The 27,093-nt window shown below is 44.0% G+C and overlaps 1 protein-coding gene across 1 annotated transcript in view; it reads left to right on the top strand.

The window, feature by feature from the left end:
- The window catches only part of LOC129041422 (uncharacterized), a 35,417-nt gene extending 10,810 nt beyond the window's left edge, over positions 1-24,607 (top strand). Inside the window, exons 4-5 of the mRNA XM_054496942.1 lie at positions 2,006-2,139; positions 24,262-24,607. Coding sequence (XP_054352917.1) covers positions 2,006-2,139; positions 24,262-24,494 — 367 coding nt within the window. The 3' untranslated portion in view covers positions 24,495-24,607. The remainder of the gene's footprint in view (positions 1-2,005; positions 2,140-24,261) is intronic.
- Positions 24,608-27,093: the final 2,486 nt, after the last annotated feature.

Here is a 27,093-nt window from a genome sequence, read left to right as displayed (position 1 = left end):
GTATCAGGAAGGGATGATCTATTAAGATCTATTTATGTGATCTATTAAGGCATTTGGTCATTATCCCACAGACAACAGGATGTGCTGAAGAGTTTTCACAGGGAAGTAGCTGGCTCAGGGAGAAGCTGCATTGGAGGGGGAACATTCTGAAGGCAGGACATTGCTGAGGGGTTATTGCAATAGTGTTGATTGGACAGCATAAGAGACTTCCATGGGGTACAAATAATGGGGATAAAGGGGAAGGGGAGGAGCCAGTAGTATCCTCATTTGAGTATTCCCATTTTATAATTAAGGAAACTGAAGCACAGAGAAGTGAAGGAAATACTACAATATTAGTCAGTTCTCACATTGCTATAAAGAACTACCTAAGACTGGGTAATTTATAAAGAAAAGAGGTTGAATTGGCTCATGGTTCCACAGGCTGTGCAGGAAGCATGGCTGGAGAGGCCTCAGGAAACCTTCAATCATGGAAGAAGGCAAAGGGGAAATAGGCACATCTTACATGGCTGGAGCAGGAGGAACAGGGTGAAAGGGGAGGTACTACATACTTACAAACAACCAGATCTTGCTAGGCCCAGTGGCTCACACCTGTAATCCCAGCACTTTGGGAGGCTGAGATGGGTGGGTCACTTTAGGTCAGGAGTTCGCGACCAGTCTAGCAAACATGGCGAAATCCTGTCTCTATTAAACATACAAAAATTAGTCAGGTGTGGTGGTGCACATCTGTAATCCCACCTACTTAGGAGGCTGAGGCAGGAGAATCATTTGAACCTAGGAGGTGGAGGTTGCAGTGAGCCGAGATTGCACCACTGCACTCCAGCCTTGGTGACAGAGCGAGACTCTGTCTCAAAACAAACAAACAAACAAACAAAAACTAAACACCCCTCCTCATCCAACAAAAATACCAACAACCAGATCTTGGGAGAACTCATTCACTATCATGAGAAGAGCAAGGTGGAAATCCACCCCATGATCCAATCACCTCCTACCAGTCCCCTCCTCCAACATTGGAGATGACAATTCAACATGAAATTTGGGTGGGGTACACAAATCCAAACCATATCAATGTTTAAGAGGTGAAATTGACAGGACCTGGTGGCTGACTGGTTAAGAGGGTAAATAAGAGGGAAGAGTTGACAAGAATGTTCCTGTTTCACGTATTGGGAACAGAGCACCAAGAAGAAAAATTTTTGTTTGGTTTTGTGGGGAATATAATGAATTTCATGTTGGCCCTGACTCGAGGTATCTAAAAGATAGATGATGAAATTTTCCAGTAGTTAAGAGAGACATCTCTGAGGCTTATAGCTTTCAGAGTCCTCATTTTGATGTTACTCTATTGATCTCTCATGTTGAATAAAGAGAGACCTGAGGCCGTAAAACAGGAATTCCTAACATCTAAGCAGTACTTTTGTTAGCTTTTCCTGCATAACAAACCAGTCCAAATGGAGGGCCTTAAGACAACAAACATTTGTGATTTCTCATATGTATTAGTCCATTTTCACACTGCTATAAAGATACTGAGACTTGGTAATTTATGAAGAAAAGAGGTTTAATTGACTCACAATTCTGCATGGCTGGGGAGTCTCAGGAAACTTACAATCATGGCGGAAGGTGAAGGGGAAGCAAGGCATGTCTTACATAATGGCAGAAGAGAGAGAGAGTGTAGGGGAAGCTGCCACTTTTAACCATCAGATCTTGTGAGAACTCACTCACTATCAAGAGAACAGCAAGGGGGGGCATCTGTCCCCATGATCCAATCACCTCCCACCAGGTCCCTCCCTCAATATGTGGATATTACAATTCAAGATGAGATTTAGGTGGGGACACAGAGCCAAACCATACCATTATGATTCTTTGGTTTGGCTGGGTGGTTCTTAGAGTGGCCCAGCTGGCTCAGCTGAGGTCGAATGACCTAGGATGGCCACTCTCACACGTCTGGGGTTGGCTCCATGTCAGCTAGGGGGCAATAAGTTGACTTGGCCATGTGTCTCTCATCATCCAACAGGCTAGCCCAGGCTCATTCCTATGGTGGAGGATTCACAAGAATAACCAGAGGGAAAAACTTCAATACAGAAGCCCTCTGTGGAGGTCTGCTTGTGTCACATTTGCCATGTGCTATTTGTCAAAACAAGTCACCCGGTAAGTCCAGAGCTGGTGTGGAAAGACACCTAGATTCAGAAATGTGAGTCATTGTGGCTATTTTTGCAATCACTTTCCCACAGATGTATGACTCGTGGTTAGGGAGCCTACAAACACCCTGAGTGCCTAGTAGTGTGCTGGGCAATTCAGGCAAACTTATAAAGGTAAGAAATCAGGCCAGGCATGGTAGCTCATGCCTGTAATCCCAGCACTTTGGGAGGCTGAGGAGGGCAGATCACTTGAGGTCAGGAGTTTGAGACCAGTCTGGCCAACATGGTGAAACCTCGTCTTTACTAAAAATATAAAAATTAGCTGGGCATGGTGGCATATGCCTGTAGTCCCAGCTACTTGGGAGGCTGAGGAAGGAGAATTACTAGAACCCGGGAGGCAGAGGTTGCAGTGAGCCAGGATTGTGCCACTGCACTCCAGCCTGGGTGACAGAGCGAGACTGTCTCAAAACAAAAAAAAAAAAAAAGAAGAGGTAATAAATCAGCTCAAAGTCACACTTTCTAAGTGAATGAGCTGTGATTTGAATCTCTCTACATCTGGATTCAAAGTTAGTGGTTAGGTCAGGAGTGGTGACTCATGCCTGTAATCCTAGCACTTTGGGAGGCTGAGGTGGAGGAACGCTTGAGCCCAGGAATCCAGCTTGGGCAACATAGGGAGTTGTCATCACTAAAAAAATTAAAAAAAAATTAACCAGGCTTGTTGGCATACACCTGTAATCCCAGCTACCTGGGAGGCTGAGGCAAGAGGATGACCTGAATCCAGAAATTGGAGGCTGCAGTGAGCTATGATTGCACGAGTGCATTGCAGCCTGGGCAACAGAGTGAGACCTTGTCTCTTAAAAACAAACAAACAAACAAAAAGCAACGAAAAACAAACAAAAACCCCAAACAAATGAAGTTAGTGCTTAATCACACCCCCACCGTCTCTAGCTAGTTAGTACAACCTTCTTGTATCCTCCAGCCCTCATACTGTGCTAAGAATCCCTTTTACTGCTGCAGAAATAAATATACAAACAATACAAACAGTAAAGTGACCGTTTTTTATATATATATATATATATATATATATATATATATATATATTTAGGCAGAGTATTGCTCTGTCACCCAGGCTGGAGTCCAGTGGTGAGATCTCAGCTCGCTGCAACCTCCGCCTGCTGGATTCAAATGATTCTCGTGCCTCAGCCTCCGGAGTAGTTGGGATTACAGGCGCCTGCCATGATGCCTGGCTAATTTTTGCATTTTTAGTGGAGACGGGGTTTCACCATGTTGGCCAGGCTGGTCTTAAACTCCTGACCTCAAGCGATCCGCCTGCCTTGGCCTCCCAAAGTGCTGGGATTACAGGGGTGAGCCACGGAGCCCGCTCCACCATTTAAAATTTTGAACTTAGAGATTATATGCCTGTATTTGACCATTTGTTCTGATTATGACTAAGGCTACTTGTTTGTCTTAGGGCTGGCTAGGGATATGAAAGCATTAAGTGCTGTTAACACATTCTGGCGTTGGGTGCCTATGCCTGGGGATGGCTCACAGATAGTGCTAGGCTTGTCTTTGAAAGGTGTTTATTTTTCCTTGTTAAGCCTTTGGGCAATCTATTCTTTCTGCAATTGATAATTTCTTCCATAAGGCTTGCTTTCAAGAGCAGTACCTGGAGCAGGTACCTTGGAGCCTCCCCACCCGCCTCTTGTCATCGAGTCTATTTTGCACGGTTAACTCTTTTTTTTTTTTTTTTTTTAAGACAGGGTCTCTCTCTGTTGTCTAGATTGGGGTGCAGTGACACAATCGTAGCTCACTGCAGCCTTGAACTCCTGGGCTCAAACGATCCTCCCACCTCAGTCTCCCTAGTAGTTGAGACTACAGGCATGCATCATCATTCTCAATTAATTAGTTTTTTAATTTTTATAGAACGGGAACTCACTATGTTGCCTAGGCTGGTCTTAAACTCTTGGTTTTAAGCAATCTTTCCACCATGGCCTTGCAAAGTGCTGGGATTACAGGCATGAGCCACCATGCCTGGCCTATGGTTAGCTCTTCATGGAGACTCTGTGTGTGGGGGTTTTTAATTCCATAATGTAGTGGAATATGCAAGGATTATTGGAAGGTACAGGGATAACACCTTCCTCTCACTGTAACTCCTTTCCCAGCCTTTGGAATGAGAGAACTGGACTTGATGGTGTCTACATTGACATCCATCCTAAAGGTTAATTGTTGATGATTTATAATCCTTGCTTGAAAGATCACAGGCGAAGGTTAAGGGTCTGGGTTAGCTTGCTGTACAAAGTTTTGTGTGGTCCTGGCTCCCAGTACCTCTCTAGCTTCATTTCCTGCTAGTCCCCTTCATGGCCATGCTGTCACACCAGATACTTTCTAAGATCCCACACTCCCGTCACCACTTGGCCCATGTGGTTCCTCTTCCTGGAAGGCTCTTCCGTTATCCTTTCAATCCTAGCTCAAACCTCGGAGGTGGCAGCCTCTGTGAAGTCATCCACAGTCTCTACCACCTCACCCAAGTTCCCAGTGTTGGGGCCTCTCCTGTCTGCTCTTTGGTGTCCTGTGTATATTTCTAGTGAAGCAAGATCATCCTATATTGTAATTTTCTTTTTGAGAGACAGGGGTGTCTCACTATGTCACCCAGGCTGGAGTGCAGTAGTGCTTTCACAGCTCACTGCAGCCTCAATCTCCTGGGCTCAAGTGATACTCCTGCCTCAGTTTCCTGAGTAGCTGGGACTACAGTTGCATGCCACCAAGTCTGGCTAATTATATTTATTTTTTGTAGAGATGGGGTCTCTCTATGTTGCCCAGGATGGTCTTGAAGTTCTTTTTAAAAAATTTTTATTTTTTTAATACAGAGTCACTCTGTTGCCCAGGCTGGAATGCAGTGGCGGGATCTCGGCTCACTGCAACTTCTGCCTCCCAGGTTCAAGTGATTCTCGTGCCTCAGCCTCCCAAGTAGCTGGGATTACAGGTGCACACCACCACGCCTGGCTAATTTTTGTATTTTTAGTAGTTACAGGGTTTCACCATGTTGGCCAGGCTGGTCTTGAACTCCTGACCTCAAGTGATCCACCTGCCTCAGCCTCCCAAAGTACTGGGGGTCTTGAACTTCTGAACTCAAGTGATACGTCCACTTCTGCCTCCTGAGTAGCTGGGATTACAGGTTTGAGCCACTGCTCATGGCCCCTGTATTGCAACTTTATATTTCTTCCTTGGAATGGGAATTCCTTGAAGGGCTGGGACTTGGTTTTCTGTCTCTAGCTCCCTAGCATAATGCTTGGCACATAAATGATGCTCAGTACATGAGGAGAGCCTGAATAGCTGCCCCCATCCTATCTATTGAGGCTCCAACTCCTTCCACTTTTTCTGATGCTGGTGCCGACCTGCATCTCACAATGCCGGGAGGATGTATTGTAATTGCCACTGCTCACTAAGTACTGGAATGGTGTCTTTAGGTTTGGCATAAAGGTGGGGCATTTCAGAGGCTAGGTAAGGTGGCTCACAGCTGTAACTTCAGCATTTTGGGAGGCTGAGGCAGGAGGATGGCTTGAGTCCAGTAGTTAGGGACCAGTTTGAACAACATAGTGAGACCCCATCTCTACAAAAAATAAAATAAAATTAGCTAAGTGTGGTGGCACACTTCTGTAGTCCCGGCTACTCAGGAGGCTGAGGCAGGAGGATTGCTTGAGCCCAGGAATTTGAGCCTGTAGTGAGCTGTGATCATGCCACTGCACTCCAGCTTGGGTGACAGAGTGAGACCTTGTCTCTAGAAAAAAAAAAAAAGGTGAGATATTTCCAGCTTCCAGATGCCCCTTATTGAATTCCAGGCAAGTTCCAGCTTCCCATACCGGAGCTTTCCCTAACCTCTGATTTGTGATGATTTGAGGTCCTTGGAACTACAATGTTCTAATGTTTGCAAAGGCTGATCAATTATTACCCTGGTTCTCGACACGTCACATGGGCCAGGGAGTGATCTAATCAGATATGTGCCAGACGGATGGAGGGAAGGAAAACCAGAGGGCAGGGGAAGGACTTGGAGGGATATCACAGGAATGCAGGAGCTCCCAAGCTTGGGTTACTGAGAGGGTACATCTTGGTGCCTTTTACAAAAGGCACTTCTACAGAAGTGCCCAGCACAAGATCAGATTGAGGAAGAAATGTAATATATGTTTGATTATGCAGAGCTTGAAGTGCTTGTGAGCAGTCAGAATTGTGGGTTTCAGGCTGGGAAGAAAAAAAATCAGAATCATAGTGAGAAAGATGTGGCTTACTGCAGCTAAGGGGGAGCATGAGCTTTCCAGGAAAGAATACAGAGAGACAAAAGAAGCTAGTAAATGGATATTTGGAGAACATCTATTCTAACAATGAGCTAAAGAGATGCAGAAAGATGTAGGAGTCTCAGAAGAATATAAAACTGCTGAGATTTATGGAGAAGAGTTTGTGGAGAGCTTGTTTGCAGACTCCATGAAAGGAAACTTTTGCTTATATATCTTAAGTGGAAAATAGAATTGAATGACACCCTCCTCCACTATATGCAGGGTGTTTGGAGCTTGCACACGAAGATAGGGTCTCACCCAGCCAATCTGATCTGCTGAATCAGCTCAGGCAATCAGTGAGGAGATGGATTTTGCGTGGAAGCGAGGAAAATTTCAGTAAGATTTCGATGATCAATGGGAATGTCAAATGACACTAAGAATCACTGGAGTTTTAATGCTGGTAGAATTCCTGACTGCTTTTTTTTTGAGTTTGAAACAATCTGGTTTCTTTACCCCATGTTTTTTCCCCATGAGCAAAAGGTATATTTCTGGTTTACAAGTGCAGTAACTAGATCCAGACAGGATGACCAGTGTGGGTTTTTTAAAAAAAATTTTTATTATTGTTATACTTTAAGTTTTAGGGTACATGTGCACAATGTGCAGGTTAGTTACATATGTATACATGTGCCATATTGGTGTGCTGCACCCATTAACTTGTCATTTAGCATTAGATATATCTCCTAAATCCCTCCCCGCTCCCCCAACCCCACAACAGTCCCTGGTGTGTGATATTCCCCTTCCTGTGTCCATGTGTTCTCATTGTTCAATTCCCACCTATGAGTGAGGACATGTGGTGTTTGTTTTTTTGTCCTTGCGATAGTTTGCTGAGAATGATGGTTTCCAGTTTCATCCATGTCCCTACAAAGGACATGAACTCATCATTTTTTATGGCTGCGTAGTATTCCATGGTGTATATGTGCCCAAAACAGAGATATAGACCAATGGGACAGAACAGAACCCTCAGAAATAATGCCACATATCTACAACTATCTGATCTTTGACAAACCTGAGAAAAACAAGAAATGGGGAAAGGACTCCCTGTTTAATAAATGGTGCTGGGAAAACTGGCTAGCCATATGTAGAAAGCTGAAACTGGATCCCTTCCTTACACCTTATACAAAAATTAATTCGAGATGGATTAAAGACTTAGATGTTAGACCTAAAACCATAAAAACCCTAGAAGAAAACCTAGGCATTACCATTCAGGACATAGGCATGGGCAAGGACTTCATGTCTAAAACACCAAAAGCAATGGCAACAAAAGCCAAAATTGACAAATGGGATCTAATTAAACTAAAGAGCTTCTGCACAGCAAAAGAAACTACCATCAGAGTGAACAGGCAACCTACAGAATGGGAGAAAATTTTTGCAACCTACTCATCTGACGAAGGGCTAATATCCAGAATCTACAATAAACTCAAACAAATTTACAAGAAAAAAACAACCCCATCAAAAAGTGGGTGAAGGGTATGAACAGACACTTCTCAAAAGAAGACATTTATGTAGCCAAAAAACACATTAAAAAATGCTCATCATCACTGGCCATCAGGGAAATGCAAATCAAAACCACAATGAGATACCATCTCACACCAGTTAGAATGGCAATCATTAAAAAGTCAGGAAACAACAGGTGCTGGAGAGGATGTGGAGAAATAGGAACACTTTTACACTGTTGGTGGGACTGTAAACTAGTTCAACCATTGTGGAAGACAGTGTGGCGATTCCTCGGGGATCTAGAACTAGAAATACCATTTGACCCAGCCATCCCATTACTGGGTATATACCCAAAAGATTATAAATCATGCTGCTATAAAGACACATGCACACGTATGTTTATTGCGGCATTATTCACAATAGCAAAGACTTGGAACCAACCCAAATGTCCAACAACGATAGACTGGATTAAGAAAATGTGGGGTTTTTTTTATTTTTTAAAGACAGGATCTTGCTCTTACCCAGGCTGAGAGTGCAGTGGCACGATCATAGCTCACTGCAGCCTCGAACTCCTGGGCTCAAGCAATCCTGCCTCAGCCTCCTGAGTATCTGGGAGTACAGATACATGCCAGCATCCCTAATTAATTTTTTTTTTTTGTAGAGATGAGGTCTCGCTATATTGCCCAGGCTAGTCTTGAACTCCTGGCCTCAAGGTTGCGCCTGCGTTGTCCTCCCAAAGTGTTAGGGTTACAGGTGTGAGCCCTGCACCTGGTCTCATTTTTTTTTTTTTTTTTTTTTGAGACAGGGTCTTGCTCTGTCATCCAGACTGGAGTGCAGTGGTGTGAACATGGCTCACTGCAGTCTGAACTTCCCAAGCTCAAGCGATTCTCTCACCTCAGCCTCTGGTGTAGTTGGGACCGCAGATGTGCGCCATCACGCCTAGCTAATTTTTAATTTTTTTTGTAGAAATGAGAGTCTTGCTTTGTTGCTCAGAGTGGTCTCAAACTCCTGGGCTCAAGTAAGCCTCCTGCCTCAGCCTCCCAAATTGCTGAGATTACAGGTGTAAGCCACTGCACTCGGCCCTCTTTTTAATAAGCAATGAGTTCTCAGAAAATACCTCGCGAATTCTTATTTAGTTATTCATTGTGGTACAGTATACATACAGATTTGCTATTTTAAGCATTTTAAGTGCATTTAATACATGTGCAATGTTGTGCAACCATTACCATTATCCATTTCCAGTTCTTTTTCATTGTCCCAAACAGAAACTCTGTATGCAGTAAACATTTGCTCCCTATGTTCCCCACTATCCTGGGCTCTGCATGCAGAATTATACAATCCTGGCCTTTTGTGTCTGGTTTATTTCACTTAGCATATCCTTAGGAATTCTTGACAGCTCTCTGGAATTTGGCCGCTCCGATGTTTTGGATACAGATTTCTGGAGTATGTGACATAATTCTTCAATTATTTTCTCAGAGGCTCTGCCCCTTCTTGAGATGATGAACAGAAGTTTCTATCCAAAAAACCCATTTTGCACATTTTTAATACAACCTCCCATAGCAACAGTTGTGAGATGGTAGTTTCCACGTTTGCCAAAGACCTTTTGCAGAGAAAATGTGGCAGATGGCAGTGCCAATCCACTGCGAAGGTGCTTTGTGCTGTGCATGGCTGGGTACATAGGGGCCCTGGAAATTCTTCATCATGCAATAGATGCCTGGGCTTCCTTATCCTGAGTCATTACAACCCCTGTGGTGTGAGCGCTTGTCACATGTTAAAACACTTCTTCATTTTAATGGCTTTAATAAAAAATTCTTACAAGCCCCCATTTTTTCATTATCAGATTCAACAGGCATAAAATTACTCTGCCAAATTGCTATAAAAGTTTCTAAATGCTTATTCCTGATTTCTGTGATTATCTTGTGGCTCAGTAGCAAAGGGTTCTCACACCACACCCCGAGTAGCTCTGCTGTAGGTAGCACCAGACGTGAGGAGGAGGGTTGCTTGGAAGCTCACTTTATGTTAGTTTGAGAGATAAGGTCTTGCTCTGTTGCCCAGGCTGGAGTGCAATGGTGCACTGCAGCCTTGACTTCCTGGGCTCAAGCAGAAATGTTGACTTATGAGTCTGTGCTCACCTGACCTTTGGCATTTACTTCCTCTATAATCTTCTCCTCCTCCTACTCCTCCTCCTTCTTCTTCCTCTTCTTTCTTCCTCCTCTCCTGCTCCTCTTGTTCTTCTCCTTTTCCTCCCCCTCTCCCTCCTCCCTTCTTCTTCCTCTTCCTCCTCCTCCTTCTTCTTCTCCTGCTTCTACTTCTTCTCCTTCTTCTCCTCCTCCTCCTTCTTCTTCTTCTTCTTCTTTCTTCTTCCCTTTCTTCTTTTTTCTTTGTGTAAGAGACAGGGACTTCCTCTGTCACTAAGGCTGGAATGCAGCGGTGCAGTCATAGCTCACCACAGCCTCAAACTCCTGAGCTCAAGCCGTCCTCCCACTCTGGCCTCCCAAGTAGCTGGGACTACAGGTGCACATCACCACACCTGGCTAATTAAAAAAAAACTTTTTGTAGACATGGGGACTCGCTGTATTGCCCAGGCTGGCCTCAAACCTCTGGGCTCAAGCCGTCCTCCCACCTTGGCCTCCCAAAGTGCTAGGATTACAGGTATGAGCCATACCTTTTATTTGCCCGGCCATAGCTCACTTTAATAACATTTTTGAAAGATATGTTCCTTCAAGACAATGTTTCCGGCTGAGCACAGTGGCTCATGCCTGTAATCCCAGTATTTTGGGAGGCCAAGGCCAGCAGATCACTTGAGGTCAAGAGCTTGAGACCAGCCTGGTCAACGTGGTGAAACCCAATCTCTACTAAAAATACAAAAATCAGCTGGTTGTGGTGGTGGGCATCTGTAATGCCAGCTACTATGGAGGCTGAGGCAGAAGAATTGCTTGAACTCAGGAGGCAGAGGTCACAGTGAGCCAAGATCGCGCCACTGCACTCCAGCCTGGGTGACAGAGTAAGACTCACTCTCAAAAAACAAAGACATTTCCTCTTACTGATCCTTTACTTCCTCATACCGTGGGAGTAGATTGGTTTGCCTGAACAAATCTCTATTACCGAGACACTGGGTGCACCAATTCCTAGCCCTTTTTTGGGTCTTACTAACTGTATTCATTTATTTATTTAGAGACAAGTCTCTCTTCGTTGCCCAGGCTGGAGTGCAATGGTGCCATCATAGGTCAGTGCAGCCTCCAGTTCCTGGGCTCAAGCAATCCTTCTGCCTCAGCCTCCTGACTAGCTGGGACTCCAGGCATATACCTCAAAGCCCAGCTAATTTTATTTTTTGTAGAGACAGGGTTTTGCTATGTTGCTCAGGCTGGTCTGGAACTCCTGGACTCAAGCCCCTCTTCTGCTTCACCCTCCCAAAGCGTTAGGATTACAGGCATGAGCCACCATGCCCGGCAACAATATTTAAATCTCTGAACAGTTCTAGGTGCTTGTGACAAGTGTGTCTTCAATAATTGTACAAGTTAATGCAATGTTGAATCTTATGTGATGGGTGTGTCTTAAGGGAAGCTGACATCATAAGAAATCTTATTGAGGCCTATATTCATTTGGGCTCCATACATGGGCAATCCTATAGTATACTTCTACTTAGAAGGTTATGACTAAATTCCAAAGATGGCCACTTAGCCTATGAATCTCAGGATGCAGCCGAATGGACATTAACCATCTCAGCATCGCAGGAGGCATCCAGTGAGCCTTCCGGAGTGAGCTATGATATCATCCCACGCACGTAGCTTTTGTGTGGTGTAGCGCACAAACACCTGGCTCTAGGGCTGGGTTCAAGTCCTCCTCTGACATTTCCAGTTTATGTGAGCTTGAGCAGGCACTTAACCTCTCAGAGCCTCCTGGATTAAACATGTTAGGAGGATTAAACGAGAATCCCTGGAGAGCTTGGTGCCTGGCGTATAGCAAGCACTCAAACGTTGGTTTTGTTCTCCTCTGAGATTTCTCCGCCGTGGTCCAGAAAGCAGCTTTTGAATCCTCAGGTTATAGGTGGAAAGCACAGTCGATTGCTTCACAGTGGTGGTTCAGAACAGATTGATACTGCCTGCTGTTGCATGGTGTTTTTTTTTTTGTTTTTTTTTTTTTTTTTTTCTGGAGAGTCTGCAGTCCTTGTCTCTTAAAGAGATTGTGTTTGGTAGCAGTAAACAGGCTTTTAGCAAAACGGCTCTTTAATCCCATTCAAGTATGTTCTGCACTTACAATAGAAATGCAAATGAAAACTAAAATGAGATATCTGTTTTTTTTTTTGAGACAGAGTCTTGTTCTGTCGCCCAGGCGGGAGTGCAGTAGCAAGATCTCGGCTCACTGCAACCTCCGTCTCTCGGGTTCAAGCGATTCTCCTGCTTCAGCCTCCTGAGTAGCTGGGATTACAGGTGCCTCCTGCCACCCTGGGTACTTGTTTGTATTTTAGTTTGTATTTTTAGTTTCACTACGTTGGCCAGGCTGGTCTCGAACTCCTGACCTCAGGTGATCCACCCGTCTTGGCTTCCCAAAGTGCTGGGATTACAGGCGTGAGCCACCGCACCTGGTCGAGATATCATTTTTTACCTATGAATTGGGGAAAGATCAAGAGTTTGATACCATGCTGGGTTAGGGGTGGGAATGGACAGCAGGCATGGCGGAAGTGTAAATTGGAACAGTGTTCGTGGAGAGCAATTTAGCAACATCTATCACAATCACAAATGTACATTTCACTTTTAGAAAAGTATTTATACTTGTTGATATGCAAAAGAGAGTGTTTACTGACATAATATGATTTTTAAGAATTTTTTTTTTTTTTTTTTTTTTTTAGAGACAGGGTCTTACTCTGGGTCACCTAGGCTGGAGTGCAGTGGTACAGTCACAGCTCACTGCAGTCTCGAACTTCTGGGCTCAAACAATCCTCCTGCCTCAGCCTCCCTAGTAGTTGGAACTACAGGCACATACCACTACACTCAGCTAATATTTTAATACACGTTTTTGAGAGACAGAGTCTTGCTATGCTGCCTAGGCTGGTCTTGAACTCCTGGACCCAAATGATCCTCCTGCCTTGGCCTCCCAAAAGTGCCAGGATTACAGGCATGAGCCACTGCACTTGGCCAAGGTAGATTTTTAAGTGAAAGATGAAAAGTCCAGCAGAATGTGTGTCGCTTGCCTTGTGTATGTAGTGTTTATGTTAAATAAAAAGAAAAAAATTCACGTATCCAAAAAAGAATATTTTGGGTTGACCCAGACATTTTTAACTGTGGAAACTCAAAGGAAAAAAAATGGGGCCACAGTGCTTGCAAGAGTATGTAATAATATTTAGTCTTCTCTGTAGGTGTGAAACATGGGCCTTGCAGAGCTCTGCCTCAGTAAGTGACATGAGGTCAAGCCGGGTCTGTTTGCCCACACTTTTGCTCTCAGCACCTAGGACAGGGCCTGCCTCAGTAAATACAGTTGAATGAATAAATGAATGAAGGAAGGATGAGATGGAACTTGACCTCTTTTCTGAGCTCACAATTGAATGAATCCTGCCAGCAGGAACCAGGGAGCTATTGTATCACTGTACTCACCTAATGTTCACTGCAAATGTTCTGGAAGTTCATAACTGAGATGGGGGAGAAGCAGAACTAGGACTCAGATAACCTGGGGCCATGTGACCTGCTTATTAATTGCTAGAAAGAGCTAGCAATATTATACAACCCCATGCTTGGTATGAATTTGAAAGTGTAATTTACATAGAAAACCTTCTGTGGCCAGGTCAGTTTTATTGGTTCTTTTGTAAAAATGGTAAATATTTATGATAGAAAATGAAGATAAGCAAAAAATAATTAGCAATTCTACTAGCCAGATATAGTCACTGCTAACATTTTGGGATGCAACTTTCCAGACCTCACTTATGGCACACACTATAACACACACACACACACACATACACACAGAGTCCTTTCTTAAATAATTTAATTTTTTTTTTTAGAGACACTCTGTCACCCAGGCTGGGGTGCAGTGGCAGGATCATACCTCACTACAGCCTCAAACTCCTGGGCTAAAGTGATCTTTCTACCTCAACCTCCTGAGTAACTAGAACTGCAGGGTCATGCCATCATACCTATCTAATTAAAAAAATATATTTTTGGAGAGACAAGGTCTTGCTATGTTGCCCAGGCTGGTCTCAAACTCCTAGGCTCAAGTGATCCTCCCACCTTGGCCTCCCAAAATGCTAGGATTACAGACATGAGCCAGTATGCCCAGCCCAATTTCTGTTTTATAAAAAACAAAAGTAGAATTATTCAAGTCAGTTAAAATCTTCCCTCCTTGCTTGGTCTCATTTCTACCCTTATACTTAACCACATTTCAGAAGTGATGGAGTGCTCATCTTGTATCAGCCATGTCCGTATCAAGTTTTCTTTTCTTCTCTCTCTCTCTTTTTTTTTTTTTTTTTTTTTGAGACAGAGTCTCGTTCTGCCGCTCAGGCTGGAGTGCAGTGGTGCAATCTCGGCTCACTGCAACCTCCGCCTCCCAGGTATTCAAGCTATTCTCCTGCCTCAGCCTCCCGAGTAGCTGGGATTACAGGCGCCTGCCACCACACCCAGCTAATTTTTGTATTTTTAGTAGATTCGGAGTTTCACCATGTTGGCCAGGCTGGTCTTGAACTCCCGACCTCGTGATCCACCCGTTTTGGCCTCCCAAAGTGCTGGGATTACAGGCCTGAGCCACCGCGCCCGGCCTCAAGTTTTCTTACTCTTGCATGCTACTGTATTGTTTTAGAATGTAATGCTTTTTCTGATTATTCTTCATAACATTAAGGTGATTTCTCCTACAGCTATGTGGAATGACTTTCAGTTCCCTTAAATGTCCCATCCCTTCCCTTTGTGCCTTCTTCCTTCTGCCTTGAAAGCCACTCCAATTCTCACTTGTTTTTTGTTTTTTTTTTTTTTTGAGATGGAGTCTCTTTCTTTCACCAAGGCTGCAGTGCAACCTCTTGGCTCACTGCAAGCTCTGCCTCCCTGGTTCAAGCGATTCTCCTGCCTCAGCCTCCCGAGTAGCTGGGATTACAGTCGTGCACCACCACGCCTGGCTAATTTTTGTATTTTTAGTAGAGATGAGCTTTCACCATGTTGGCCAGGCTGGTCTTGAACTCAGGGCCTCAAGTGATCCTCCCATCTCAGCCTCCCAAGTAGCTGGGAATATAGGCTTAACTCACCACAGCCAGCCCCACTTTTTCTTATTCCCAGCTACTTTGTGTTCTTCCAGTCTCAGCAATCCAATGTCATTTCCACAACGAGCTTTACCTGGCCATGTAATGAATCAGTGACCCCTTCTCTGCATGCCTGTTACATCTTACACAGACTTCAGTGTCTGCATAATAAGTTGCAAACTTACTGTATACCGTAATTTGGGGATTCCTTCTCTATTTCTTCTACTAGACTGTAATCTTAATTAAAGGAACAATGTCTTTTTCAACCTAAATTTTCTGGAAGCTAGTGTTGGGAACTGAGCAAATAGACTTATCATACGTGCAGGCAGATTGAGCAAAAGTCTGAAATGTACACGACGTTTTGCAGATCACAAGAGGACTTTCCCATGCGTTGTCCTACTTAGCTCACTTCTCTACTCCTGGTATTTCCATTGAGGTGACATCTTATGAGTCACTTCTGGCTGTTCTCTACCCATTTAATCATTCCTTCTCTTGAGAGCGGCAGGATCTGTCTGGCAGATGTGGAAGAATAATCTGGATGAGCTCAGGTAAACTCAGCTCTGTGGTTTCTTTCTGGGATGAGCTGCTCATTAAGGCTCTGAATTCTCCTTTGACTTTCCAAGCTCTAATTCAGCAATCCCCTCTGGCGTGTGGAAGCCTGTGTCAGCCCGGCGTGGCCTGGGATTGAACACGTCTTCAGTCTTCATCTGGGTTTCAGGTCCATTTATTTCTCATTCTACTCTGCCTTCCAACTGAGCCTCTTTCAGGAATAAATTCTGGCCCCCATCTTACTCTTCATTTTGTTTTTCTATTTATTTACAGCCTGGGTGGGGAACAGACATTATATATATATATTTTTTTTTTTTTTTTTTTTTTTTTTTTTTTTTGAGACGGAGTTTCGCTCTTGTTGCCCAGGCTGGAGTGCAGTGACGCAATCTCAGCTCACTGCAACCTCCGCCTCCTGGGTTCAAGTGATTCTCCTGCCTCAGTCTCCTGAGTAGCTGGGATTACAGGCATGCGCCACCACGCCTCGCTAATTTTGTATTTTTGGTAGAGACAGGGTTTCTCCATGTTGGTCAGGCTGGTCTTGAACTCCCAACCTCACATGATTCGCCTGCCAATAGGTAATTTGACTTTTATTCCCATTTAATTGAAGAGGAAACTGATGCTCTGAGTGGTCAAACAACAGGTCTACAGTCAGAGTGTTTCTGAGACCTGATATCAGGACGTCTGACTCTCCAAACTGTGTTCTTTCCATTTGAGGTTTGTTTTTTTTTTTCCTTCTTAAACATAGTACTTTAATTCAGAAAAAGATCATTCAGAATTAAGGAAGCAAGTCTGACATAATATAACACTGGGTGAACATTGACATAAGGACAGATCTATCTTGTAAATTTGAATGCAAAATTGAACACAATGTTAACACGTATATAGATTATGGGATAATAATAGTCTTCTAAAATAATCTGGACTCAATATGTGTTACTGAGCTTTGAAAGGATTCCAGACACATAATTTGCTACATTAGTAACACAAGTTTTGCTGTGATAAGAGCATGAAATGTGGCGGGGCACAGTGGCCCATGCCTGTAATCCCAGCACTTTGAGAGGCAGAGGTGGGCAGATTGTTTTAGCCCAGGAGTTTGAGACCAGCCTGAGCAACCTGGCGAAACCCCAAAAAATCGGCGAGGCGTGGTGGCATGCACTTGTAGTCCCAGCTACTCGGGAGGCTGAGGCAGGAGAATGGCGTAAACCCGGGAGGCAGAGCTTGCAGTGAGCCGAGATCGCGCCACTGCACTCCAGCCTGGGTGACAGAGCGAGACTCTTGTCTCAAACAAACAAACAAAAAAGCTTATGTGTAAGTTAGTGGCCTCAGTACTGCACTCCAAAGCATAAATAAGCCTGGCTTTGACGGATAGACCGAGAGCTTGGGCTCTGGCCGGGTTACTCTCCATCAACCTTCAATTTGTTCTCCCAAGCCTCACCCGCCAACACCAGCATCACCCACCAACACGAGCACCACTTGCTACTGTTTAAGGACCTTGCCTGTCAACAAGGAATCCATGCTGTGCTGGTCACCATTTGAGTTATTTTGTGACCATTCTTTCCACGATCTAGACTGCAAACTGCAACCAGAATCCCGCACAGGGTGGAAAGAGAAACTCAGGTATCTTTAAGGACCTTCCAATTCGGAGTCTGTAATTCACCTTCTGGGCCGGCATAGGATCGTCTCTTTCTCTGTGATCCTTCTCTACGGGGTGCGTGCTAAATGCTCAGTTAATGCATGCCTGACAGCAGCCTGATGGTTTAGCATGAGAGGCCTTCAAGAAGAGAAACAGGCTGTGTAAACATTCACTACAGATGGTTGCAAAGGAGCTATGAAGTCATGTCTTCAGTATGGGAAGTACCGAGTGATGTTTTCTCAGTCACGCCCATATGTACAGGTCAAGGCTCCATCAATCACGTCATCTTCAGAAATGAAGACTGTCGACATCAGCTCTGGGGTAGGCGCTGGTGGCTGCCGGACCACCAGCTCCATCCCCTGCACTGGGTGGGTTGAGCCAGGCTTTCTGTTCCAGCGTGTAGTTTTTTAAATAAGCTCAGCTTTGGAAAACAGTTTCCCTTTACTTTTTATGTGTTTGCTGGGCTTTCAAACCCATGGGTATTTTGAGGGAAACATAGTCCATATGTTTCTGATTTACTTACATTAAACTTGCCAGAAGTTTCTTTTGTAAAATCTGCTTTACGTCTGGGAAACCTTTTCAGCCTGTTTTTTAAAGCCTTTTAGCCCAGATCTTCACACTCAAAAGGAAGCAGAGAATTGGAATAATTATTAGGATATAATTGAGACCAGAAAACATGTTTGCCTTTGTTAGTTACCTGGGCATTTCAGGGAACAGGTAAGCTGGACGGCCTCTGGTGCAGAGGTAATTACCCTCATTATCCACTTCCCGTTTCACGTGTGGACACGACCTTTCAAGATGAACATCTTTCTTCAGAGCCCCGTATGCAAAATTTTGGCTTCTATTTAAGCTAATCTTGGCTAAGTGTCCCTGGTCTGTTTCCTATTCAGAAATCTCTGAATTTGAGTAGGTTATAAATTTGATAAAGTGCTTTTATTTATTTATTCTTTGCTTGGAGGAGTGACATAAATCCAAGTAAAAATAACGTACATAAAACTTTCAAACTGAAATACTAACTTTTAGATGATAAGTGTTGTTATTTTTATTAGCAATAAATGTCAAAAGCATTGAAAGGTGGTTGGGAGTGACGAAGTGGTAGGAAAAAGAATGTATTGGGGGAGAGACAGGGACAGCCCACTTAAGAAATAGGGAAAACAAATTATAGCCAACCAACCCAAGATACACATCCATTTAAGAAGAAGAAGCTAAAACTATGTTTTTATAGTCATCGAATTCCTAATCTAGATGGCTGGATACATGTCAGATGCTGGTGTGAGAGCTGGGACCCCCTAAAAGCAGAATAGAACACTCCGCTTGGTCCCCCATTCCAAACCACGAGCAGGGTGGCGGTGATCACATATTGGCAACCTACCCCTTTTCTCAACTTTTAGCTGAATTTTCAATTTTTCCCTGAAACTTTATAATATTTTCATAAAGTGAAATTTTGATTCTGGAATCTTTATTTTCCACTTTTCTCCTTTTGCAACACGGAATGTCTGCTTTCCCCAAAGGTGTTTATGCTAAGTTGTTCCAGAAATTACCACCAGTGAAAGCAGAGACACAGTGTAGTTTGTAGAGAAAAACGGAAGAAAAGCCTCTGGGAAAGAGCACAGACTTTTCTTTCCTTTTTTTTTTTGAGATGGAGTCTCGCTCTGTCCCCCAAGATGGAGTGCAGTGGCACAGTCTTGGCTCACTGCAAGCTCTGCCTCCCGGGTTCATGCCATTCTTCTGCCTCAGCCTCCCGAGTAGCTGGGACTACAGGTGCCTGCCACCACGCCTGGCTAATTTTTTGTATTTTTAATAGAGACGGGGTTTCACCGTATTAGCCAGGATGGTCTCAATCTGCTGACCTCGTGATCCGTCCGCCTTGGCCTCCCAAAGTGCTGGGATTACAGGCGTGAGCCACTGCACCCGGCCTCCTTTTTTTTTTTTTTTAAAGACAGAGTCTCACTCTGGCGCCCAGGGTGGAGTGCAGTGGCACGATCTCGGTTCACTGCAACCTCCGCCTCCCGGGTTCAAGTGATTGTCCTGCCTCAGCCTCCTGAATAGCTGAGGTTACAGGCATGCACCACCACATCCGGCTAATTTTTGTATTTTTAGTTGAGACGGGGTTTCACCATGTTGGCCAGGCTGGTCTCGAACTCCTGACCTCAGGTGATCTGCTGGCCTCGGCCTCCCGAAGTGTTGAGATTACAGGCGTGAGCCACGGCACCTGGCCAAGCACAGACTTTTCAAAGGGGAACCCAGGTTTCCAATCAGGTACTGTCTTTTAATTTCCACAATACATGACATTCCAAAAAGGGATGAAGGTGATGGGAAAGAAAAAGGGAAGGAGAATGGAAAGCAAGCTGACTCTCAGGGTGTCTTTTTTTTTTTTTAAGGGACCATGAGAGTCATTTAATATTTCTAGGTCTCAGTTTCTTCAACTGTAAAATAAAAATGTTTGACTGTATAATCATGATGGCCCTTTCTTGATCAAAGTTGCATAATTCAATTTTTCTTTTCTCCAAAAGACTGAGATAAAAGATAGTGAGACAATAATGGATATGACCATTGCCCTAAAATTAACTAGAAACCTTCTTTCAAAGGAAGACACCAACAGCAAGGAGACCTATTATTTTTTAAAAATATATTTCAATAGTTTTTGGGGTACAGGTGGGTTTTGGTTACATGAATGAGTTATTTAGTGGTGAATTCTGAGATTTTGGTGCACTCATCACCTGAGCAGTGTACACTGTACCCAGTGTAGTCTTGTATCCCTCACGCCCCTTCCACCATTCCCCGGAGTCCTCAAAATCCATCATATCATTCTTATGCCTTTGCATCCTCATAGCTTAGCTCTTACTCATAAGTGAGAACATACAATATTCGGTTTTACATTCCTGAGTTGCTTCACTTAGAACAATGGTTTCCAGGCCAGGCACAGTGGCTCATGCCTGTAGGAGGCCTAGGCAGGTGGATCACCTGAGGTCAGGAGTTCGAGACCAGCCTGACCAATATAGTAAAGCTCCATCTCTACTAAAAATACAAACATTAGCTGGGCCTGGTGGCATGTGCCTGTAGTCCTAGTTACTCGGGAGGCTGAGACAGGAGAATCACTTGAACTCAGGAGGTGGAGGTTGCAGTGAGTCAAGATGGTGCCACTGCACTCCAGCCTGTGTGACAGAGCAAGACTCCGTCTCAAAAAAAAGAATGATCATTTCCAACACCATCCAAGTTGCTGCAAATGCCATTATATTTCATTTCTTTTTATGGCTGAGTAGTATTCCATGGTGTATATATAGCACATTTTCTTTATCCACTCATTGGTTGATGGACATTTAGGTTGGTTCCATATTTTTGCAATTGTGAATTGTGCTGCTACAAACATGCGTGTGAAAGTGTTTTTCATATAATGACTTCTTTAAGAGGCCCACTTCAGTTAACTGAGGACTCAAACCAAAGTCTTTTAAGTTCTATTGCAGAGCCTTTTACGTCACAGCAAGTGCCAAGACATTATTTGTTCTCAGAATACATATAAGATGCTTAAAATGGAATGATATTGATACCCTTTATAATTTGTTATTTAGATATTTAAAATTGTACAAATGTGACCTTTTTGGTAATTATATACTGCTCAATGTTGCATCATATTTAAATCTGAAATTTCATATGAAATCTCATCCTCAAGAGCATACTAATTTTCTTGCCTACGTTAAAAGTTTTATTTTTAAATATGAGAAACTGTGGGGATTTTTTTTCACTCAAATTAAACCAGATGAAAATGTATTTTACGTCCTCCTTTGGAATTATGTTCTGTCTTATCAACATATGCTTCCCCATAACGTACCTGTCTCTCAGTAGGTTCTAAGCTTGGTTCTGCCACTATTAGGTGAGCTTATACACATTGCTTGTACTCTATGGGCTTCCATTCCATTTCATTATTTGAAGAAGGCAGTCCTCAGATAGGTAGAAATCTACCTTAGATAGGTAGATTTCTTTCTGGCATTTGATGATTGTATTAGTCCATTTTCATGCTGCTGAGAAAGACATACCCAAGACTAGGTAATTTTTAAAGAGGTTTCATGGGCTCAGAGTTCCACATGGTGGAGGAGGGCTCACAATCATGGCGGAAGGTGAAAGGCACATCTTACATGGCAGGAGGCGAGACAGAGAATGAAACAAGTGAAAGGGGTTTCTCCTTATAAAACCATCAGATCAGCCTGGCACAGTGGCTCATGCCTGTAATCTCAGCACTTTGGGAGGCTGAGGTGGGTGGATCACCTGAGGTCGGGAGTTCATGACCAGCCTGACCAACATGGTGAAACCCCATCTCTACTAAAAATGCAAAAATTAGCCAGGTGTGGTGGTACATGCCTGTAATCCCAACTACTTGGGAGGCTGAGGCAGGAGAATCACTCGAACCGGGGAGGCAGAGGTTGCAGTGATCTGAGATCACACCATTGCACTACAGCCTGGGCAACAATGAGTTTTTTGAAACTCTGTCTCAAAAAATCAAAACAAAACAAAACAAAACAAACCACCCCATCACATCTCATGAGACTTATTCACCATCACGAGAACAGCATGGGAAAGACCCACTCCATGATTCAATTATCTCTCACCAGGTTCCTCCCACAACATGTGGGAATTATGGGAGCTACAGTTCAAGATGAGATTTGGATGGGGACACAGTCAAACCATATCAATGATCATACCAGAAGCAGATATTTTTCAGTTTCCTTGGGTAAAGATGAAGAAAGAACAAAAAACGTTGGTAGTTAATCCAGGTTGCTAGTGACTCCAGTCTTTCACAAAGGAAAGCAAACACAATAACTACAGGTACACTGATCAAAATATTTTCTGACAACTTTATCAGGTGAGACAGGCTGACACTCATTTCAGGGTGAGAGTTTTGTGCCTCATGCAATACTATTATTCTCAGATGGTGCAATGTGAAGTGTTTTACTAGTACAGTTGTTTTGACATAGCATACTAACGTGTTACTGAATTCCTGACACAGGCATTTCCCATGAAATGCTAAACTCCAATCCTTTTTAAAAAATAATTCCAGATTGATTCCATGTATGGGGCATGCTGGAGAGTGTACACAAACATTGTCACCATGTGCCTTTGGTACAGGGGACAAAATGTTCAGCTGCATTCTATCAGACAAACCACAGTTCTAAACATAATATGGAACAATGCCACTTTCTTGAAACAGAAAATCACCATTGGCTTCTCAGCATGGCGGTGAAGACACCATATTTTTAGGTCACTTCTACATCATTACTGCAACCTAGTTTTCATTATTCAGTGCACTGAATTGGTGTATATTTTACTGCGTGCAAGTTACGACCTGGAAGAGCAATTTGTAGTTGGGTTTCCATGTGTCAAAATCCCCCGCACAGTCGCCAACTTTCTTTCTTAATTTACCAGGGCTTCTGCTTTGGGCATTGCCAAAAAAGGGGTTCTTATCTCTCTTTCAAACAGCATTCTGGGAATGGGCAACCCAACATTCACATACAAAAAGACAGACTTCTAAGATCAAGTAATATCTAATGTCTTTAATATATGCAGTTACAGACATTTAGGAGAAGTAATGCTTATTGTACACCTACCGTGTGCAAAGTATAGCAAAGCAACGCTATCTTCTGAGAAAAAACTGCTTAAAATAAGGTCAGACAACTACTTAATGTACCTGAATGGAAGTATGAAAATTAAGAGTACACCAGCCGGGGCAACAGCGAGACCCCCATCTCCACAAAAATTTTAAAACTTAGCAGGGTGTGTTGTCACGCACATGTAGTCCCAGCTACTTGAGAGGCGGGGGTGGCAGGATTGCTTGAACCTGGGAATTTGAGGCTGCAATGAGCTATAATTGAGCCACTGCACACCAGCCTGAGTGACACAACGAGACCCTGTCTTAAAAAACCAAATCCAGGCTGGGCACGGTGGCTCATGCCTGTAATTCCAGCACTTTCAGAGTCTGAGGCGGGTGGATCACAAGGTCAGGAGTTCAAGACCAGCCTGGCTAACACAGTGAAACCCTGTCTCTACTAAAAATACAAAAAATTAGCCAGGCGTGGTGGTAGGCACCTGTAGTCCCAGCTACTTGGGAGGCTGAGGCAGGAGAATGGCATGAACCCGGGAGGTGGAGCCTGCAGTGAGCCGAGATAGCACCACTGCACTCCAGCCTGGGCGACAGAGCCAGACTCCGTCTCAAAAACAAAAGCAACAACAACAACAACAACAATACAAAAATTAATTGGCCATGATGGTGTGTAACTGTAATCCTCAGGAGGCTGAGGCAGGAGAATTGCTTGAACTTGGGAGGTGGAGGTTGCAGTGAGCCAAGATTATGCCACTGCACTCCAGCCTGGGCAACAGAGCAAGACTCCATTTCAAAAACAAACAAACAAAAACAAACAAACAAAAAAAACCCCAACAAAATCCATTGTCTGATTTCAGTTATCATTTCCTGCCAGAAAGGCAAAAATGTTAAGACCTGACTTTGAATCTGTCTTCTCCTTCTCCTTCTCTTTCTTCTTCCCCTTCCTCTTCCCCTTTCCCTTCCTCTTCTTCCTCTTCGTCTTCATTTGTTTGAGAGACAGGGTCTCAGTCTGTCATCCAGCAGGCTGGAATACAGTGGTGTGATCATGGCTCACTGCAGCCTCAAACTCTTGGGCTCAAGCCATCCTCCCACCTCCGCCCTCCCAAGTAGCGGAGACTACAAGCACACACTATTGCACACGGCTAATTAAGGTTTTTTTGTGTGTGTAGCTGGAGTTCCACTTTTTTGCCCAGGCTGGTCTTGAATTCATGGGCTCAAGTGATCCTCTAGCCTCAGCCTCCCAAAGCTCTGGGATTACAGGTGTGAGTCACCATGCCCAGCCTGATAATGAAATTTTGGAGGAAAAAATTAGAAGAGAAGATGATATTTCATTTGTGGCTAAGAATCTTTGACAACTTTCTTCTGTTTCCTCACTGCAGAGGAATCGTCTCTCAGAGCCACTCGACTCACGCTTGTCTCGTCTGAAACATCATTGGTAGGTGGAATGGAAAGACTGCAAATTTCAGAGTCATCTGGGCTTCAACTTCCAGCTCACCCACACCCTGACCCTATGACCCTGGTTATGTTAACATTTCCAAGCCTCATTTTCTTTACCTTTCAAAAACTGGGGATAAACCTTCTAATTCTGCAGCATAATGTCAAGAATCCATGACATCAAGCATGCAAAAGTGATTGTGCTGTACTTTGCACATGGTAGGTGTACAATAAGCATTACTTCTCCTAAATGTCTGTAACTGCATATATTAAAGACATTAGATATTACTTGATCTTAGAAGTCTGTCTTTTTGTATGTGAATGTTGGGTTGCCCATTCCCAGAATGCTGTTTGAAAGACAGATAAGAACCCCTGGCAGAGTACTAAGGGCTTTTGCATATGTGTGGATTCTGTTCACCCTCTCATCTTCCAGATACCAGATCCTGTATGCTTTTCGGCATCTCCCTCCCCTTAGTTGATCTGGGATCTGTCTCCTTGCCTGCCGACAACTGCTGAACTTGTTCTATCTCTCTGAACTCCTGACTAGATCATTTTTCTTCCAGCCTGGGCTTTAGCATTACTCCAACACTGTCTAGTTACTTCTGGGATTGTAGTAGCCAATATTTATTTAATGCTTACCAGATGTTAGGTATTGTGCTAAGGGCATGATCTCACTTAGTCTCACTTAGCATGATCTTGAGGTAGGAGGTGGGACTCAACTCGAGAGGTGGGGCTTGGACACTGGACAAAATGGAGGAGTAGGTAAAACAGGGACAGGATGGAAGCAGCTTCTCAGGACACAAGCCCGCCAGGGTGCCATGTCAGTTTACTGTTGCCATGGCAACACCCGGGAGTTACTGCCCCTTTCCATGGTAATGAAAGACCCAAAAGACCTGAAAGGTACCACCTTTTTCCTAGTTTCTGCATAAACTGCCCTTTAATCTACATGTAATTCCTTACATTAATCTCACAACAACCCAAATGAGGAAGATGCTTTTATGATCTGCATCTGATGGTCAGGTACCTGAGGCTTGAAGAGGTTGAGAAACTTGGGCTGATAAGGGACAGAACTAGAATTTGAATCCAGGTCTATAAGGCTTCAAAACCAGTGCTTAGCCGTTGTGCCAAAACACTCATTCAGTACTACCTGGTCTGGGGACTTGGAGGGGACAGTTGCTATGGGCACTGAGGGCCTGGACTGTTCATCTGAGAGGGGGAAACATTGGCAAGAGAACCCACTCAGCTGAAGCATTTGGTGGCTAATAACAGGTTGCAATTAAGTCTATATTCTCTTATGATCATCTGAGGGAACATTTGGACATGAGAGCTCTTTCCGATGAGCAGTCCGGATTATGTAGGTGTTCCTGTTTGATACGCATAATGCCTCTGCTTGTCATTCCAGATGGATGAGGAGAAAATATCTCTTAAGTGTCTTCAAAATACTCCTGAGAGATTGGAAGAGACTGGATGATGCTTCAGCCTCTCAAAGTGTAGGTCTCTTGCACATGCTAGAGCTTCTAATTCAATAGCTGTGTCCATCTTTTTAGGGCAAGAATGTAATGTGATTTCAGCCTTTGGGAAGACACTATTTACAGGCAGAATGGTGACAAGTTGGAGATTCCCTTCTATTCAGGCGCTCAGCATGATGACATCACTTCTCTCTGCCTTAAGATGTATGGCCCTGCGGGTGGGGGAACACATTTTTTTTTAGATGAAGTCTCACTCTGTCACCCAGGCTGGAGTGCAGTGGTGCGGTCTCGACTCACTGCAACCTCTGCCTCCCAGGTTCAAGCGATTCTCCTGCCTTGGGGTGGTAGAGTTTGACTCTTGGTTTAGAAATAACTCAGGAAGGCAGTCAGCTGGAAGGAAAGAAGAGAAAGGAAACAAGGAAGGAATGAAGGAAGGGCCTAACATTTCTGTAGCTAGAGTGAGCCTATAGCCACCCCCAACCTTGACTAACAAGGCAAAAAGCAAGAATGCCCCAGCTTACTGGGCATTTTCAACATTGCCAGAGGAGTGCTCAATTTCGAATTGGACAAGGCTGGGTTTGAATTCCCATTCTTCTTTTAAAAAAATAAGATAGAGTCTTGCTATGTTGGCCAGGCTGGTCTTGAACTCCTGGGCTCAAGCGATCCTCCTGCCTCAGCCTCCCTAGTAGCTGGGGCTACAGGTGCACATGCCACTGTGCCCAGCTTGCATTTCTATTATGTTAATTTTTAGAAATGTAATTTTTTAAAAATTTAATTTATTTTTTTATTTATTTATATTAATTTGAGAGAGGGTCTCACTCTCACTCAGGCTGGAGTGCAGTGGGGCAATCATGGCTCACTGCAGCCTCAACCCCCTGGGCTCAGGTGATCCTCCTGCCTCAGCCTCCTGGGTAGTTGGGACTACAAGCTCTTGCCGTCACATCTGGCTAATTTTTTTTTTTTTTTTTTTTGAGATGGAATCTCGCTCTGTGGCCCAGGCTGGAGTGCCATGGTACAGTCTTGGCTCACTGCAACCTCCACCCTCTGGGTTCAAGCAATTTTCCTGCCTCAGCCTCCCAAGTAGCTGGGATCACAGGTGCGTGCTACCACGCCTGGCTAATTTTTGTATTTTTAGTAGAGACAGGGTTTCACCATGTTGGTCAGGGTATTCTCAAACTCCTGACCTCAAGTGATCTGCCCCCCTCGGCCTCCCAAAGTGCTGGGATGACAAGTGTAAGCCACCGTGTGCCTGGCCTTTCTTTTTTTTTTTTAAATAAAGATAGGGTCTTGCAATGTTGCCCAGGCTGG

This window comes from Pongo pygmaeus, chromosome 6 (genome assembly GCF_028885625.2).
Source record: "Pongo pygmaeus isolate AG05252 chromosome 6, NHGRI_mPonPyg2-v2.0_pri, whole genome shotgun sequence".
Taxonomy (NCBI): Eukaryota; Metazoa; Chordata; class Mammalia; order Primates; family Hominidae; genus Pongo; species Pongo pygmaeus.
The sequence above is the reverse complement of the archived record's forward strand: the minus strand, read 5'-3'. Positions and strand labels throughout refer to the sequence as shown.